At 41.9% G+C, this 19,796-nt stretch overlaps 1 protein-coding gene across 1 annotated transcript in view; it reads right to left on the bottom strand.

Annotated features, from left to right (window-relative positions):
- EXT1 (exostosin glycosyltransferase 1) overlaps positions 1-19,796 on the bottom strand; it is a 272,278-nt gene that overhangs the window by 17,513 nt on the left and 234,969 nt on the right. Inside the window, exons 2-4 of the mRNA XM_048841534.2 lie at positions 14,164-14,257; positions 11,994-12,101; positions 3,806-3,925 (exon numbers count right to left, since the gene is read on the bottom strand). Of these exons, the coding sequence (XP_048697491.2) occupies positions 3,806-3,925; positions 11,994-12,101; positions 14,164-14,257 (322 nt within the window). The remainder of the gene's footprint in view (positions 1-3,805; positions 3,926-11,993; positions 12,102-14,163; positions 14,258-19,796) is intronic.

Genomic DNA, 19,796 nt, shown 5'->3' with positions numbered 1-19,796 from the left:
CAGGAGGGTAATGTGACATTAGGGTGATACAGCATGTGAATGAAGGCTGTCCCAAATGGTCATTTCCTAAAATGTGTGATTACATGGGAAATTCACAGGGACAATCTTAACATCAAACCAGCAGCACTTTTCACGTAAGAACAGAGGACTCAAGGCTGTGATGTTATACTCTCAAGTGCATCTCTACCTATTTCTGTTAATAGATATAAAGTTACATGCTTCAGCCATGGGTGTTTTGTGTGGGAAGGTGGGAGAAAGGCAGTGACTGCCTTCTCCCCTCCTTTAATTTATGCCAATGAACATAGCAAGAAACTAGACAATGCAGAGAGAAACGAGAAAATGCACATCTTTTACCATCTGATGAAGAACTAGATGAACTAGCTCCTCTGGCCCTCCCCCATCCCATTTTCTCAGAACTGATACATAAATAGTATGTATAGTATATAGTATAATAGTATAGTGGTAGTCTGCAGGTTTATATGATAAGTAGGTATTCATAGACTGTACAATTTTCCACTGCTCTGGTAGCCGACAATGCCTCAGGGGAAACACATGGCTCACATTTGATGATCTTTCCATGTACACAAAGCAAAAAATAGTTTAATCTTGAAACAAACTTCTGATGTCATGCAACATATGCAACCTTTATTGCATGTGAGGCATACAAATCTCACTGATACTGTTACTCCATAGGCTAGGAAGCCAACCTGTGGAATAACTCACATTTAACGGAGGGCAGATGAATGTATGGCACTTCTGGCAAATACAAGAATCCTTGCAGCCTACAAGAATGGTGTGGAGAAAAGAAAACTCGAAGGAAAGGAAATAGAAAAGGAGGAAAGGAATCCATGAAGAGCTAAATCAATTCAAATACAAAAAGCATATGGTAATTTGCTAAATGTCTTGCAGAGATTTCTAAATACCGGCACCAGCTTTTGAGGCTCTCTGGTGATTGTGGAACATGGGCAGTTTTATAATGAGGAGGTTAGGCACTCCAGCTGGATAGAATCATAGAATCATAGAATATCAGGGTTGGAAGGGACCTCAGGAGGTCATCTAGTCCAATCCCCTGCTCAAAGCAGGACTGATCCCCGACTAAATCATCCCAGCCAGGGCTTTGTCAAGCCTGACCTTAAAAACTTCTAGGGAAGGAGATTCCACCACCTCCCTAGGTAATGCATTCCAGTGTTTCACCACCCTCCTAGTGAAAAAGGTTTTCCTAATATCCAACCTAAATCTCCCCCACTGCAACTTCAGACCATTACTCCTTGTTCTGTCATCTGCTACCACTGAGAACAGTCTAGAGCCATCCTCTTTGGAACCCCCTTTCAGGTAGTTGAAAGCAGCTATCAAATCCCCCCTCATTCTTCTCTCTGAAGACTAAACATCCCCAGTTCCCTCAGCCTCTCCTCATAACTCGTGTGTTCCAGTCCCCTAATCATTTTTGTTGCCCTCCGCTGGACTCTTTCCATTTTTTCCACATCCTTCTTGTAGTGTGGGGCACAAAACTGGACACAGTACTCCAGATGAGGCCTCACCAATGTCGAATAGAGGGGAATGATCACGTCCCTCGATCTGCTGGCAATGCCCCTACTTATACATCTCAAAATGCCATTGGCCTTCTTGGCAACAAGGGCACACTGTTGACTCATATCCAACTTCTCGTCCACTGTCACCCCTAGGTCCTTTTCCGCAGAACTGCTGCCTAGCCATTCGGTCCCTAGTCTGTAGCGGTGCATGGGATTCTTCCGTCCTAAGTGCAGGACCCTGCACTTATCCTTGTTGAACCTCATCAGATTTCTTTTGGCCCAATCCTCCAATTTGTCTAGGTCCCTCTGTATCCTATCCCTACCTGTCATGTCTACATGGAATATGTTGCTGGCACAATATTTTGGCCCCCGCCTTATCAGATTATTCTGTCTTATACAGGTTCATCGCTGTAGTGTCTGAGTGCCTTCCAGTAGTGCACTAAATGTCTGTCACATGTGGTTATTCTCTCTCACTTCTCCTATTCCCAGGGGAGAACTGTGTAAACTGTGTAGGGCTAGTTTCTGTTTCTTAAATTTCTATGAGGCTCTGTGTTGCAATTGGAGAAGGGAGGTTGAAGAAGTGCACCTTGCACTTGGAGCAGAGGATGAGGAGTTTTGCAATAGTCCTTCCTCCCATCCCCCCACGGTGTCAGCCCAGCCCCCAGAGAAAGCTGTCACCTGCACAGCCAAGCTTTGCCCTCGAGGCACAAAGGTCCATGGCACTCCAGAGCCATGCAGTTAGTCACCAAGGGTTTCATCCTGGAGCTTTTGGTGATGATATGCGGGGTGGAGGCCATTGAACATCCTGAAGATAAGACCTTCACAACTTTGAACTTGAGTTGATATTCTACAGGAAGCCAGTATAGAGAGCAGTGGACAGGTCTCATGTGCTCATGGTAGCTCATGTTGCTGAGGAGACATGCTGCAGCATTCTATACCCTTTGAAATTTCCTAAGGGCTGATGGCTTCATGCCCAGATATATCGCACTGCTGTAGTCCAGACAGGAGGTGACTAAATGATATGTAGGATCATCAAGATATTGCAATACTACGGCATTATAGTTAGAGACTGAAAGTAACTACCAGAATAAATCCATTCCCTCTCCACTATATGATTTACTCTCCCCACATCAAATTTTAAGCAGAGGACACATTTGATCTTACCAACTTCTGATACCTAAATAAAAAACAAACCTTTTATTTTCTCTCTTTCGGAAAGAAAACAATTCAGGCTTTTCTGGTGATTGTTGGACTCTGGAACAAGCACCTGAGCATGCATGTTATTTTCCACTGAACAGAATTATTGTTAATTTGCCTTCTCTACATAGAAGTGGTTCTGTGAGATTGCTTATCCTGGATTCAAAAAACAAAAGGTACGATATGCCTGACTTGGTTTCATTAAATTAAAACCTTGCAGCTCCTGCCCTGTTCTATCCTCAGAGTCTTCCTTGCTCAAGCTTCTTAGTTGGTATCTTCCAAATCCTAGCTACAATTGTTACTAACCATCCCTTAGTCAACTGACAACTATGGCCACATTATTGAAGATGTTTCAATTCAGCCCTAAAGTTGCACTCGAGGGCCTTGCGGACAGATTCTGTAAATAAAACAAAGGGAGCTGGGGATACCCCAATTGCAGGAGAGATCACAGTGAGTAAAGAACCAGTGTATACTTCCTTCTCTACAACCCTCACTGGTGTAAGGAGGAAGAATGGCTGGAGTACAGTGGGCTCTGGCTGTCCACAGCTGGACTCCTATGCATAATTTGGGCTTTCTTCTGTATGTCACCTTCTATCTCTCCTTGGAAATGCACACATTTGATAAGTCTCAGGTGACTTACAAGCTGCCACTTCCAGAACAAGAGACCTGTGAACGGGCATCAAAACGTTAAGGGGGAATTGGAGAAAGGGGGCTTTTCAATTATATTTTTTCCAGAATGAGTTCTAATAAGGTCCTTTAAAGGACCACATTCACTATGAATGACAGGAATACTGATTCATTAGCCATAAGAAACTTGAGAAACTGTGATGGCACAAGACAACTTTTCCATGTGTCGGATGGCTCCTATTTGTCACCATGTCAGTTTTCTTATGTGGATTCAAATAATGAAGAAAATATTTCCTTAGGGGAGAAAAGTTATCAAGCTGCTGAAGGTTTTTCCAGTGACCAATCACATGTCACGAAAGCCAAGGTCACACATATAACAGCTCAGCACGGAGTGTGGCAGACATATTAAGGAACATCTCTGCTCTGACTAATATCTGAGAATTGTTACTCACCTCTAGTGTGGTCAATACAATCTTCTCAACTGAAGAAAAATAAGCCTCCCACAAGAACTGTGTCTGCTGTCTAAGTGCTAGGATTTTATCCTGATGGATAGACCTGATTGTAGAAGGAATCTGTAAGACAAGGTGCACTACAATCAGATGGTGTGGAAAACAATGTAACCTGATCAAATTAATACACACTTGAGAACCCCAAACTAGCATTCTCTGCTCCTACCCAGCAACACAGATTCAGTGTCAGCCAGTACCCCCACCCGACACAGATATGTGAATTAACAGCTAAAGAACAGCGACTGGAAAATGAATGAGCGGCACCCTTTGTGACCTTTGGTATTTGAGCCTATTGGCCAACCTTAGGATTTACTAGCAATTCTCCATTTTTTAAGAAAGTTGTTTCTATTGAGGCAATTGCTACTTTTCCCCCTTCTGGAGCTGTGGAAAGTCACTGTGTGGAACTTTTCAGTAAATCCCTTGCGCACACAGCTTTTTGCAAACCACTAATTTAAAATACTAGTAGCTGCGGGTCTTTAGAGTCTGACAATGATCTCCATTCTGAAAGTACATTAAAGGGATCCGAGATTGCAGTCACTACAATGTGGCAACACAAATCCCCTGAAGAAACCATCACAGCATCTGCAGCAAAGCCACCCCTTGGTGGAATCGGAAAACAAGTCCCTCCAACATCTGCTATTTACAAGGAAAAAACAATGATATTTTTCATTGGACACACTGTACAGCTTTAATTCTGGTAGAGCTTTCCTTATAAATGAAAAAATAAATCCTACCATTCCTCTTCCTGCAAACCAGATCAGAGGGGTGTGTGTGTGTGAACCCACATTCCCCACACCCTTTGGAGAGAGTCCAGCATCTGTACAGACTAGTATTTAGCTTCTTAAAAGCCTGATTCTCATTTACACTAAGAGTTTGTCTACTCAGGGAAAAAGCTTGGACTAGCTAGTGCAGAACAGCTAGAGGGGAATAACTACTCCACATTAGCACCCCATGTGGACACTTATTTTGCATTAAGAGTTCCTTTGTGCAGTTTAGGTTAGTCCCCTCTGGAAGCAGATTAACCTAAATGGCAAAAAAATGGGGAGTTGGTGGGAAACAGCTATTGCCCTTTGAATTCACACCCTGGCTATTTTGTACTAATTTTCCCATTAATTCTCCATGTAGACAAGCCCTAAGGTCTCCATACTCACTTCTCTGGCCGTGTAAGAGGCCATCAGAGTGGGTGTAACTGTAATTTATTCCAACTTCAAGATCTCTTTACACTGTCAGAGTGGTGCTAGCAGCCTAAGTATAAATGAGAATCAGTCCCCTTCAGTGTAATGTGGGTGTGTTCACTTCTTGTAGGAATGGGGAGTTATTTTGCTTTGGTACCTACTTCTAATTATTTCCAGTCAGGCCACCTCATTCTCCTTCTCTTATTTCTCACAAGCCTTTCATATATTTACTTTCAGGGCTAATTACACAGGCACCAAAGTTTGCTTTGATACGTGGCATTATTATCATCGTCCATCTAGTTATTAGATTAACCTAAACACCCACACCCCTAATACACACACACACACACACACACTTCCCACATAAAATATCCCCAATCAGAATACAATTATTCTTCATATAATGTTCTGAAAGAGTTTGGTGGCAAAGATTATGGTGCAGTTGAGTCACATCCTCAGTTTCATACACATCTGCAGGAAATTGTTCCATAAGAAACCTGCTCCAGAACAGGATTCAAAGTTTTAAGGTTTGATATGTAAAGAGATTCAGGAGGGTTATGTGGATGTTATACTGTTATTATTCTGTCTCATTTGCATTCAGGTAGTGCCCACAACTCCCAAACAGGATCATGGCTCCACATTGTTAGGTGCTGTACAAATGGTAAGAGACAATTTCTGCCCCAAAGATCTTACAATTTAAGGGTTTGTCTACACTGCAATCAGGGTGTGTGTGTGTGATTGTGGCATGTGCAGACACACCCATGCTAGCTTTAATCTAGGCAACTCACACCCTGATAGCAGTGAAGCCCTGGCAGCACAAACATCAGCACAAGCAAGCCACCCTAATAGCTACCCAGGGTTTCAGGCTGGCTTGTACAGTTTGCACTGAAGTTTGTGCTGTTACAGCTTCACTGCCATAGGTGCCCACGTTAGGCAGATTAAAGCTAGCTCAGGTATGTCTACATGGGCTACAATCACAACCCCACTTCCACTGCAGTACAGACATATCCTCAGACCTTGAATTGGGGCTTAAAAGGACAAGGAACCACGGGAGTGGGATACCATATAGAAGCAAAGTAGTCAGGGTGATAAGAGGCCTATGGCATATCAGAGTCTTTTGCTTGATCCTTCCTGTAAAAGGAGCAACACAGGAAGGGTGGGGCACAGGGAAGCAGTTAAAATGTATACAGGAAATCCTCGACTTTACGACTTTGAGTTACGACGAACGGCACTTACGACGCTTCTACATTGACACCCTGACTCGACTTACGACTACAGGTTTCACATTTACGATGCTCAGTCCCGCAATGGAGTAGACTGCGGGTTCAAGTTGCTACTTATGAAGCAATTGTAAGGAACCATTTGTGTTGTAAGTTGGAGGACTGCCTGTATACAAATGAGGCATCTTACTATTTGAGTTTATACCATTGTACTACAAAATTCAGTCCTCTGATATGGATTATAAAGTGGATTGTTTTCTATTAGGTTCCTGTAAGTATGGGAGTATAGTGATGCGTGTTAACAGCACCATTATCAACAGCAATCATATTATTGTGACTGCATTTTAGTATGGCCATGGGGCATAACTTCTAATAGACATAAATGTTTCATGGCACCACACATGATTCCACAGGGCTTGATCTTGCGCTGGACACAAAATGAAATTAACACCCGTCTCCAACTATGGCATGCTCACTCCTTTGTAATGCAAAAGCAATTCTGACCCCGAAAGTTGAAAAGGTTATCATTGTACAGAAGACTGCTTCAAGTATGTGCCGATAAACACTGTGCCAAGGTTAGAGAATTCCTTAGCCTGCTTGTGTGCCTGGCCTGTTAGAACAGCTGGAAAGCAAAATCACAGCTCCCATTTTAACTGTGGTTTGCCTATTAGTTATTAATCTATTTTTCCAGAAAGTCAGGTGTGGAAAATGACATATTAATACTAATCTGGCAGGATTACACTGGAATTATTAGAACTAGATGACGTCTTAATAAAAGGTCATTTCGGTAATAGAAGGGCAAAAAAGATAACCTACAAAAATAAATACAGGAAGACTAAATTAAGACTCGAGCTAAACTGGTTCTATGGTAACAAGAATATGCAAATAAAAACATCCGAGCTGTTCTAAAACAGGAAATGAAAAACTGCAACATAACAGAAACATTTCCCAGAGCAGACATTCAGGCTCTGTGCCAGCACTTTACAAACACTGTTAATAACGGTGCCGTAGCTGTTCAGTAAGGAAGCAGCTGTGAAGAGAACGTTACAGGAAGGCACAAGATCAGCAAATTATATTTTTTTAAAATAATTTTGCTTACAAAAACGTGTTGTCCTTTGAAGCAAAAAATTATCTTATTTTTATACTTGCAATTAAATTAATCAGAATAGTTCTCTCTTAAGTAGGGATTTTGGGGTGAGATTTTTTAAAGGTATTTCATCTAGGGAGCTAAGAGTTTAAGCGGTTAACAGTTAAACTCCTCCAGGGGTCCCTGCTGCTGCCACACCTGGGGCTCTGCTGCCATCCACCATCCTGGCATCCGTGTGCACCCGGCATCTCGGCTGCTGTCCTGTGCCAGTGCTCTGCTGCTGCCCAGCATCCCGGCGCGCTTGGGGTCACTCCAGGCTGCCAGCCCCACAGCTGGGATGCCGGGCGGCAGCAGAGCCCCAGGCTAGCCCCACAGAAAATATTTCAACTGTTATAGCAGAAATAAGGGAGAGACAAGACAGAACTCGGGGTGGGCGGTGTGTGGAGAAATCAAATCAGTATCTTAGATGTCTGTATACTAGTGCGAGAAGTACGGGGAATAAGCAGGAAGAACTCGAAATGCGAGTAAATAAACACAACTATGACATAGTTGGCATCACGGAGACTTGGTGGGATAATACGCATGTCCGGAATATTGGTATAGCAGGGTACAGCTTGCTCAGGAAGGACAGGCAGGGAAAAAAGGGAGGAGGTGTTGCCTTATATATTAAAAATGTACACACTTGGACTGAGGTTGAGATAGAAATAAGAGACAGACTTGTTGAAAGTCTCTGGGTAAGAATAAAAGGGGTAAAAAATAAGGATGATGTCATGGTAGGGGTCTACTACAGACCACTTAGCCAGGAAGAAGAGGTGGATGAGTCTTTTTTTAAACAATTAATAAAATTATCCAAAGCACAGGACTTGGTGGGGGTGGGGGACTTCAACTACCCAGACATCTGCTGGGAAAATAACACAGCAGGGCACAGACTATCCAACAAGTTCTTGGAATGTACTGGAGACAATTTTTTATTTCAGAAGGTGGAGAAAGCTACTAGGGGAGAGGCTGTTCTAGATTTGATTTTGACAAATAGGGAGGAACTGGCTGAGAATTTGAAAGTGGAAGGCAACTTGGGTAAAAGTGATCATGAAATGGTAGAGTTCAGGATTCTAAGGAATGGTGGGAGGGAGAACAGCACAATAAAGACAATGGATTTCAAGAAGGCAGACTTTAGCAAACCCAGGGAGTTGGCAGGTAAAATCCCATGGGAAGCAAGTCTAAGGGGAAAACAATTGAAGACAGTTGGCAGTTTTTCAAAGAGACATTATTAAGGGCACAAGAGCAAAACTATCTCACTGCATAGGAAAGATAGGAAATATGGCAAGAGGCCACCCTGGCTTAACCAGGAGACCCTCAATGATATGAAACTCAAAAAAGAGTCCTACAAAGAGTGGAAACTCGGTCAAAGGATGAATATAAACAAATAACACAAGTATGTAGGGACAAAATTAGAAAAGCCAAGGCACAAAATGGGATCAAACTAGCTAGGGATATAAAAGGAAACAAGAAAACATTCTACAAATACATTAGAAGCAAGAGGAAGACCAAGGACAGAGTAGGCCCATTACTCAATGAGAGGGGAAAGACAATAACGGAGAATGTGGAAATGGCAGAGGTGCTTAATGACTTCTTTGTTTCAGTTTCCACCAAGAAGGTTGATGGAGACTGGATGTCTAACATAGTGAATGCCAGTGAAAATGAGGTAGAAACAGAGTCTAAAATAGGGAAAGAACAAGTCAAAAATTACTTAGACAAGTTAGATGTCCTCAAATCACCAGGGCCTGATGAAATGCGTCCTAGACTACTCAAAGAACTGACTGAGGAGATATCTGAGCCATTAGCAATTATCTTTGAAAAGTCATGGAAGACAGGAGACATTCCAGAAGACTGGAAAAGGGCAAATATAGTGTCAGTCTATAAAAAGGGAAATAAGGACAACCTGGGGAATTACAGACTAGTCAGCTTAACTTCTTACCCGGAAAGATAATGGAGCAAATAATTAAGCAATCAATTTGCAAACACCTAGAAGATAATAAGGTGATAAATAACAGTCAGCATGGATTTGTCAAGAACAAATTGTGTCAAACCAACCTGACAGTTTTCTTTGACAGGGTAACAAGCCTTGTGGATAGGGGGGAAGTGGTAGATGTGGTATATCTTGACTTTAGTAAGGCTTTTGATAGTGTGTCGCATGACCTTCCCATAAACAAACTACGGAAATACAACCTAGATGGAGCTACTATAAGATGGGTGCATAATTGGTTGGAAAATCGTTCCCAGAGAGTAGTTATCAGTGGTTCACAGTCATGCTGGAAGTGCATAAAGAGTGGGGTCCTGCAGGGATTGGTTCTGGGTCTAGTTCTGTTCAATATCTTCATCAATGATTTAGAAAACGGCATAGAGAGTAAACTTATAAAGTTTGTGGATGATACCAAGCTCGGAGGGGTTGCAAGTGCTTTGGAGGATAGGATTAAAATTCAAAATGATCTGGACAAACTGGAGAAATGGTCTGAAGTAAATAGGATGAAATTCAATAAGGACAAATGCAAAGTACTCCACTTAGGAAGGAACAATCAGCTGCACACATACAAAATGGAAAATAACTGCCTAGGAAGGAATACTGTGGAAAGGGATCTGGGGGGTCATAGTAGATCACAAGCTAAATATGAGTCAACAGTGTAACTGTTGCAAAAAAAAGCAAACATCATTCTGGGATGTATTAGCAGGAGTGCTGTAAGCAAGACACGAGAAGTAATTCTTCTGCTCTACTCCGTGATGATTAGGGCTCAACTGGAGTATTGTGTCCAGTTCTGGGTGCCACAATTCAGGAAAGATGTGGACAAATTGGAGAAAGTCCAGAGAAGAGCAACAAAAATGACTAAAGGTCTAGAAAACATGACCTATGAGGGAAGATTGAAAAAATTGGGTTTGTTTAGTCTGGAGAAGAGAAGACTGAGAGAGGGAGGGATAGCTTTGTGGTTTGAGCATTGGCCTGCTAAACCCAGGATTATGAGTTCAATCCTTGAGGGGGCCATTTAGGGATCTGGGGCAAAAATTGGGGATTGGCCCTGCTTTGAGCAGGGGGTTGGACTAGATGACCTCCTGAGGTCCCTTCCAACCCTGATATTCTATGAGAGGGGACATGATAACAGTTTTCAAGTACATAAAAGGTTGTTACAAGGAGGAGGGAGAAAAATTGTCCTTCTTAACCTCTGCAGATAGGAAAATAAGCAATGGGCTTAAATTGCAGCAAGGGTGGTTTAGGTTGGACATGAGAAAAATCTTCCTAATTGTCAGGGTGGTTAAGCAGTGGAATAAATTGCCTAGGGAGGTTGTGGAATCTCCATCATTGGGGATTTTTAAGAGCAGGTTGGAAAAACACCTGTCAACGATGGTCTAGCTAATACTTAGTCCTGCCTTGAGTGCAGTGGACTTGACTAGGTGACCTCTCAAGGTCCCTTCCAGTTCTATGATTCTAAAATGTGGGGGTGCTGCACCCCTAGTTCCCCAGGTAAACGTTTAACCGTGTAACCGATAGAATTTTAATCGGTTAGACAATTACTGTTTACACATTATTTAAATCCCTAATTTCATGAACTAAAGATGCAGAAGAGTGTCTCTAGGGGGATTTTCAAAAGGGATGAGCACCTAGCTCATATTAATTTCTAGTGCCTCAGTACTTAAATACCTTTAAAATGTGGCACTTCACCCATTTGCCTCAAAATGCTTTAGAAATCACAGAAGAATCATGATGCCCATTTTACTGCAGGGGGAAACTGAGGCACACAGCGATACTTGATTTGTCCAAGATCACACAGGAGTTCAATGGCAGAGCTAGAAATCTAGAATCCACATCTCAGTTTAGTGCCCCAGCCAATGGACTATAGCCACAGCTTTGCTAATCCTTTAATAGGTGCTGCACTGGAGAAACTGATTTTCGGTGGTGTTTCCTTAATGATATTACTGTATACTTTGGCTTCTAACTGATTTGGAAGAAAACACGGAAATAGTTTTATAGAAATAGGAAAAACAATCTTTGAGTGCCTTTAAGAAAGAAGCCGGTAAAGACTGTAATAACACAACACTAACTGGCAATTCTATAGCCCTCTTTCATTCTCCCTCATGGAGATAAACAATTAATTGAGTCCCACAACACTTCGCGGAGATAAATAACATCACCCCTAAAAATGAAAAAGTGAGGTTCAGAAAAGTAAGGGACAGATTCTGCCTCCCACACCAACGTTGGGTAGCACCTCACTCCACAGGTAACATCTTCAGCGTCCCCATCTCCCTGTACATACAGCAATCTACATCAACAGGTCTCTTTGCAGAGTCAGGTATTCTGCAGCGCAAGTACGGGGGGGGCAGCAATTGTTCCCAAATGATGTGTCAAGCCTAGGGCATGGAGTTTGTAGATAACGGAGGGCATCGTATTAGAGAGGCATCCAAAAGAAATTTGATACTCTTAAAAAGTTTCTGCTGTGTTTAACAATGTCTGAGCGGTCAGAAAATGAATGATGTCATAATAAATGGGTTCATATTTACAGTGACCCTAACCCTGACTGACCTTTTGGATTCATCTTCCGACAAGCTTAGTGGGCGGCAGCAGCACTCTAGCAATATGCTGAAGGCCACAGATGTTTTCTTACCTGTAATAACAGTCGCTCATCCCCTATGACGGCAGCTTGGTTCCAATCAATCACTTCGGAAAATGGCAACTCCCATCCATTGCTAAGCATAACTGGGACACAGGCAGCCTGCAGAGAGAGGAATTGCAGGCATTAGAAGAGGCACTGAGTGTGTGGTCATTGATTAGCACAAACTTTGAAGTGCATACAAATTGAATTATTGGCATTTTCTGCAGGAGTCAGGACCCAAGCTCTCATGAAAGACATTAAAAAAGAAAACCGGCAAAGAGCCCTACAAGGCAGACATAACAATACATCTGCCAAGATTCCAGCTGATCTCCACTCTCCAAACAGGCTCCACATTTGTTTGCATGAAGGGAAACCCTGATTTTGCATGTACAAAGGAGAATTTACACTCGGATGTAGATGTTTTGTGAAACAACTACAGAGTTCTCTAGGGAGGTAATTCTCTATTAAATTACATAAGATGGTTTAAGAAAAACCCTTTGAAAATGTATTTGATATTTAACTCTATAACTCTTTTCCATAAGGCTAGATGTTTAGTTATCCACTTTGTACATCGTAGTACACGTTCTGTGCTTGCAAACAACTGCACATACAAAACCTAGCCACAGTCAGAGAGACCAGTTTGGAAAATTTAATCCATTGACTTTATGTTTAAATATATACATATATCACTCATTTATCACCAACTTTTGTTCTGCCAGTATGTCAATATACTATGTGCTATTGTTAAAATGTAAACTCTTTGGGGCACCAACCATAATTGTGTAATGTTTAGTAAACACTACATTACTGGTTCTGTATAAGTAAATAAATAAATTCACCGCCACCTATTCGTCAATCGGACCAGAACTTGAGACCTGATTCAAAGTCTGTTGAAGTCAGTGGAAAGGCTCGCACTGAGTTCAGTGGGATTTGGATCAGGTCATTGCTGTGGTGGTTCAGTTTCTTCTAGACCAAGCCAGATTTAACTGGTCTGAATTATTGCCCAGACAGTACAATAAATGAGCTGGTCTTTCCCATGCCCAGTAATAAGTGGAACACTGGGGAAGTTTTCTAATTGCAGTACATTCTCTCTCTCTTTCTTGCTCTCTAATTCTGTGCAGTAACTTTGATCTAGTCAAGTCTATGCTACAGTAGTATTTGCAATGGGTAAAGATTATGTCCGTTGGTAAGAAAACCACATTACACTGTCTAAAACCCACCCAACACAACAACAATTTGCAGAGTTTTCATCTTCAGAATTCTTCACAGACCATTGATTAAGCCTCACAACTTCCCTGGGAAGTAGGTATAGAGTGGGAATACCAGAGAAAAAGGGTGATGTGACCCTAGGTGAAGTAACACAGGTAGTCAGTATCTTAGTAAAGACCAGAAGGTAGGAGTTGTTGACTCTTACTGCAGTGCTTAGGGGAGGGGAAACAGGAGAGAAGTGACTTTGGCAGGGGGAGACAGAGTGGCTCAGTGGGAGAGGTAGGAATAGAACCCTCATTACCTAACACCTGCTGCAGTGTTCTATCTACTGAACCACACTGCCTGTCACAGGATTTTCAGACCTTGTGCCTTTGCTCTCCATTGCTAGCCAAACAAAAGAGAGCATCTTGCTGACTGAAAGATTTCAAAAGGTGAAGAGAAGTTGGGGAGTCCTGCCTCTGACACAGTACAGAAGACTATTTTAAACACACAGACAGCAGCCGGTTTGAATGTCCTTCTTGCTGCATTACTTTCAGATGGGAAGTAGCAGAACAGAACCATCATCTGCACATTAAGGATGCAGCCCAGCAAACAACGTGTAGGCAAGTTTGCTTCAGCTGAAAACAATAAGCTATGTTTATTGCTCCAGGTCTTGCTAGAACAGGTCAAGGTCTCCCCTGGGAATCCAGATTCAGTTGGGCAAACAGCGCTCTAAACGAATCCAACTTTGCCTCCTCTACAATGAGCAGGGAAACCCTCTTCATGAAGGCAATGCAATTCAGCCTTCAGGTGAGCTCAGTGCCGAGCCCCTCCTGTGAAGAAGCTGCCAATTGCTTCATAAGCATGACTAGAGGCTTCCACAGTGTGGATTATTGCCCACTAGGGAAATTAAACACAAACCCAAACACCACCTCTTGATATCACCAGCTGAATTCCAACCAGCACTGTCAATGTTTTAATTCCCAGCTCTTACCTGCAGAGCCTCCAGAAACCTGAAGGATCCAAGCCTGCGGCCACGGGGAACCAGACAGAAAGTGGCATTGTGCAGCATTTCACGATAATCATACCTAACAGGAACAGGGTGGTGATGGAGGGAGATAAGAAAGAGAAAATCAAATTAACGATGAGTCTTAGAGTAAATGTGCATGAAAATGCAAATATCTGCTGATATACATCTGGATAAAATCATCTCCAATCAAGTCCATGTCCGTACGCTCACCATCAGGTTACACATTTCTCTCTGTGTCTTTTTCTTCCTCTCCTCCACTTCTCCCTCCCACCTCTTTTTTGTTTGTAACAGAAAGGCAATCAATGTGGTTAACAGAGAATAGACAAAAGGGATTTTGCCTTTGGAATCATCAATTTTGTTATTATGAATATACATATGGTGTTTTTTACTGCTGAAATATCTTTGGGGGAGCTCTGAGTTTGAAAGGAAAATACAGACAATTAAGACCAACTGTCTTCACGAAAACAGGGTTTCAAGCCTGTACACATAGTGAACCAGATTTATTTACAAACAAGCATTAATTTGTTCACCTCTGAGCAAGACGTTTGTAAAAACAGCCCAGAATATTGAGCTATACCATACAAATCTTTCCTAATCAATCAGGAAATAATAATGAAGGGTCATCAGTTGTTATTGGAGGGGGGGAGGAGGGAGGTGGGTGGAGGAGGAAGGGAAATTAGCTGAAGAAAAAAAGCACAGAAACAAATTCTGATAATTAACCATAGAGCTGCAATGACCTCTGATCCTCAAAATTAAAGCTTTAAGCTCGATACTACTGTTTTTGTTCCAATTCCATCAATCACCTCAAAACCATTTACCAAAAACACACATCAAATCCTAACAGTTTCAAGCCAGTTATTAGCTAATTGTACTTCTGTATTAATGGAAACCTATGGAACTGTAAATGGAGCTGACCCTGCAGCCTGCTGGGTCTGAGACAAAAGGATCAAGATTAAATACCCCTCATTTCTCAAGATGTTACCGGCACTCTGGAGACAGGTGCTACTTTGACAGTAGCTACTTTGACAGTAACATGCAGCACTGAAATTTTCTAACTCTAATAATCTAATTTAATCATAGCCTGCAGGCACAGAATTTTTTTTGTATGTATATAAATAGAAGATGAATATGTATGTGTGTGTGCGCGTATATACACACACACATACACAGATCTACTTTTATATTCTCACACAGGGCAGGCAGATGGGAGTAAGCCAACTTTCAATTATAAACCCTGTCATTAGGAAGAGATCTTCCGAAGGCCCATTTGCTTAAACAAGCGTGTACAGCTAATTTGCACAAGAAAAGGTCGATGTGAATGGATTAAGATTATCTCCACTGAGAGTAAAATAAAAACTCTTATTGCATTAATTAAATCTACAAAACAGACTTCAAAGTGGACATTTTTTTTAAACAGGTCGCAAGTTTGGTTATATATTTTCCCACTGAGTGGCAGCAATTTCTTTTTCTCAGCACAGAATATTGATTGGCAACTAAGTCCCAGCTCAACAGCCTGCAGTGATGCAGCACATGGAGGAAACGGTTAGGAAGCTGGAAAAAAAAGATGCCATATTTAAAATGTTCATTTTTCACATGGTGCGAAGTCTAACACTCATCACTGTCAGTATATATTGTACGACAGGAAAGTTTAATAAATACCAAAAATAGAATCCCCTGTAGGGTTGGAATACTTCACTCATTTGTCCCCATCATTAGCTAGCTAAAACTTTAAAATCCTGTTAATACCCTGGACTGTACAAGCACGCAAAACGTCAGCTGCAAAATCACAACAGAAAAGAGAGAAGGAAATGAGAAGAGTAAAAGTGAGGAGAGGCCTCAACAGGCCAGCAATTTTCACACTGTGCACCTTTTTTTTTTTTTATAACTGATTAGTTGATATGAGGGAAGATTTTCAAAGGCACAAAGTGGAGTTAGATTCCCATCTCCAAGTCAATAGGTGCCATTTGTGCTTTTTATCATCTCCCCTGTAATTAATTGCTCATCTCATGAACAGCCTGGCCATATACGCATAGAAGACCTTATCCTAACCTTCAAGTATGTATTTCCATTCACTTCAAGCGGTACTCCACAAACGTAACATGGGCAGAACCACAGTATGGTAACATACCCATCAATGACAGGTTTCAGAGGAACAGCCGTGTTAGTCTGTATTCGCAAAAAGAAAAGGAGTACTTGTGGCACCTTAGAGACTAACCAATTTATTTGAGCATGAGCTTTCGTGAGCTACAGCTCACTTCATCAGATGTTTACCGTGGAAACTGCAGCAGACTTTATATACACACAGAGAATATGAAACAATACCTCCTCCCACCCCACTGTCCTGCTGGTAATAGCTTATCTAAAATGATCAACAGGTGGGCCATTTCCAGCACAAATCCAGGTTTTCTCACCCTCCACCCCCCCATACAAATTCACTCTCCTGCTGGTGCTAGCCCATCCAAAGTGACAACTCTTTACATAATCAAGTCGGGCTATTTCCTGCATAGATCAAGGTTTTCTCACATCCCCCCCACCCCCATACACACACAAACTCACTCTCCTGCTGGTAATAGCTCATCTAAACTGACCACTCTCCAAGTTTAAATCCAAGAATTATAACATTCATAAACCAGTCGGAGAACACTTCAATCTCTCTGGTCACGCAATCACAGACATGAAGGTCGCTATCTTAAAACAAAAAAACTTCAAATCCAGACTCCAGCGAGAAACTGCTGAATTGGAATTCATTTGCAAATTGGATACTATTAATTTAGGCTTAAATAGAGACTGGGAGTGGCTAAGTCATTATGCAAGGTAGCCTGTTTCCTCTTGTTTTTCCTACCCCCCCCCCCCCCAGATGTTCTGGTTTAACTTGGATTTAAACTTGGAGAGTGGTCAGTTTAGATGAGCTATTACCAGCAGGAGAGTGAGTTTGTGTGTGTATGGGGGTGGGGGAGATGTGAGAAAACCTTGATCTATGCAGGAAATAGCCCGACTTGATTATGTAAAGAGTTGTCACTTTGGATGGGCTAGCACCAGCAGGAGAGTGAATTTGTGTGGGGGGGTGGAGGGTGAGAAAACCTGGATTTGTGCTGGAAATGGCCCACCTGTTGATCATTTTAGATAAGCTATTACCAGCAGGACAGTGGGGTGGGAGGAGGTATTGTTTCATATTCTCTGTGTGTATATAAAGTCTGCTGCAGTTTCCACGGTAAACATCTGATGAAGTGAGCTGTAGCTCACGAAAGCTCATGCTCAAATAAATTGGTTAGTCTCTAAGGTGCCACAAGTACTCCTTTTCTTTTTGCGAATACCCATCAATGAGATTCATGCTACAGTTAATGAATTGCACTAGAGATTCTTTTCATGACTAAATTTCACTTGGATTTCAACTTCAGTGTTCTAAGGTGACTCAATATGGTCCTTCATAGCAGCAGGAAAGGAATGATTTCTAATTTAATCCACATCAGATAACACCCTGGGATTAAGAATCTATTTCTTTGAAATCCTCAGACACGGTGAATTAAATTTTGCCATCATTTATTCCTGTGAAATGTTGAAGACAATGTAGATACACAAATTTCACTGAATGCAAACTGCAGCCCACTATCTTTTAACAAAATTGTACATAATACAGCTTAACACATAATGTCTATGTAGAGATCACACACAAAGTATATTTGAAAATCTGAGACATCATTACAGTATGAATGTTTTAGAAGTCCCCTATACAAAAGTAGTGCTTATCTGTGGACTACAGCAGAGATCATTTCATGTATTATTTTTCTTCATGCTGTTATGTACTTCTGAAGAAAACGAGAGTCACAAAAGTGTTATAAAATAAGGTAAATTTACCTACAGTTCATAGATGAACAAAAAGCTTCTGGTAAACTGCGAAGTACTGCTAGAAATGTTAGGTGCAGGTTCAGAAACTGAGAGGGAATAAAACCAGCAGTAACAACCACCACGAAAGAATTAATATACGAATGTGACCAACACCTGGCACCGAGAATGTGCTTAGTAGGAATTCTGACACACATACTTATTGGTCTTCTGAAACTATTTGAAAGTGTGAGGTGATTATGCTAGAAGAACCCTTTCATTGGGTCCCTTTCTGCATGATATGGACTCGGAGTCATTGTCTCTTACACAGCAAAAACTCAGACACCTAGCCATAGAACAGACTACAAAACAACAGGCGTCAAAAAATTTCCACTGGAGAGGGTGGAGCTGAGGAGCGACAGAAAAACAAAAGGACTTCAGTTTCAGGCACTTACATAGACCTTTCTTTTCTATGAGACATGGTAGAAAATGGAAACCCTGCACAGGATTTAAAATGTTGTTTAGCAGGGGAGGGAAAAGTATTCTTTCACCTTGCCAGGGAGGAGATGAAGTAGCATTTTATCACCTGAGAATCTCAGGGGCCACAACTGAAAGCACTCACACACTTAATTTTAAGCTTGTGAACAGTCACATTAAAGTCAACGCAATTACTCATATGCTTAAAGTGAAGTATACACGTAAGTGCTTGCAGTTCTGGGACTGTAAATTCTGTAAGGTCTAGGTTTGCTAGGAAAAACTATTTCACTTGGAGGATGGTGAAGCACTGGAATGGGTTAACTAGAAAGGTGGTGGAATCTCAATCCTTACAGGTTTTTAAGGCCCAGCTTGACAAAGCCCTGGCTGGGATGATTTAGTTGGGATTAGTCCTGCTTTGAGCAGGGGTTGGACTAGAGGACCTCCTGAGGTCTCTTCCAATCCTAATCTTCTATGACTCTATCACACTCCCTTCTGACCGGGGTATGTCTTGGCTGAACAAGTTCCCTGCCTTCACTATGTTCTCCCAAGCAAAGAGAGGTTGCCCAAGCACACCTGCTTGCTTTCTCTTCAGAGATGGTTAACGGGTGTAATTGCTACAGTTATAAGGTACCAAACAGCTCTTTCTAACTAAGCGTACTTTAATAAGTTTATCACACATCACCGCAACTCTAACATGGGCTCTGGAAGGAGCTGTCCTTCAACCCTCCACCCAAGGAAATTCCTTGTGGTTACAAGTTAATCACAGCTTCAGCTCAGAACAAGCACCCAATCTTACAGGGCCTCAGCTGGCCAAGTCCTCCCAATCCTATCCTAAAGCCTGGGGCCCCCCGTGGACCAGGGGTCCTGTCTGTTTGCTAGCTCAGAAAAAAAGCCAGGAGCCAGCTGACAGCCAGACTATTTATCTAAAAAACTCTTTCTTTGTCTGTTGGTGCCTGGAGAATCCAGTTTGAACTAGTATATGCGTACCTTCAAAGGGCTGATAACGGAGGAACTACATTAGCACCCCCCTACTTACTAGAGAAGGTACATGCAATGCCGCAACAACCACATACACAACTGCATTTTTAATACAATGTACCCCAAAGGTATTAACCCTAATTTGATAAGGATTAACGATGTTTATCTTAATTCCATTTAGTTTGTTCAGGATATTACAGGACATTGTCCATCTGTCACAACTTGCTTGAGGACACATAGGATGACTGTGGCAGATCAGGAATTGAACTCAGATCTCCACAAACCAGGAAGGCAGATTCTCAGAGGGTGTAAATTACCAC

The sequence above is a fragment of the Caretta caretta genome, chromosome 2 (genome assembly GCF_965140235.1).
Source record: "Caretta caretta isolate rCarCar2 chromosome 2, rCarCar1.hap1, whole genome shotgun sequence".
NCBI lineage: Eukaryota > Metazoa > Chordata > Testudines > Cheloniidae > Caretta > Caretta caretta.
Note: the sequence above shows the minus strand (reverse complement) of the source record. Positions and strands in the feature narration are given on the sequence as shown.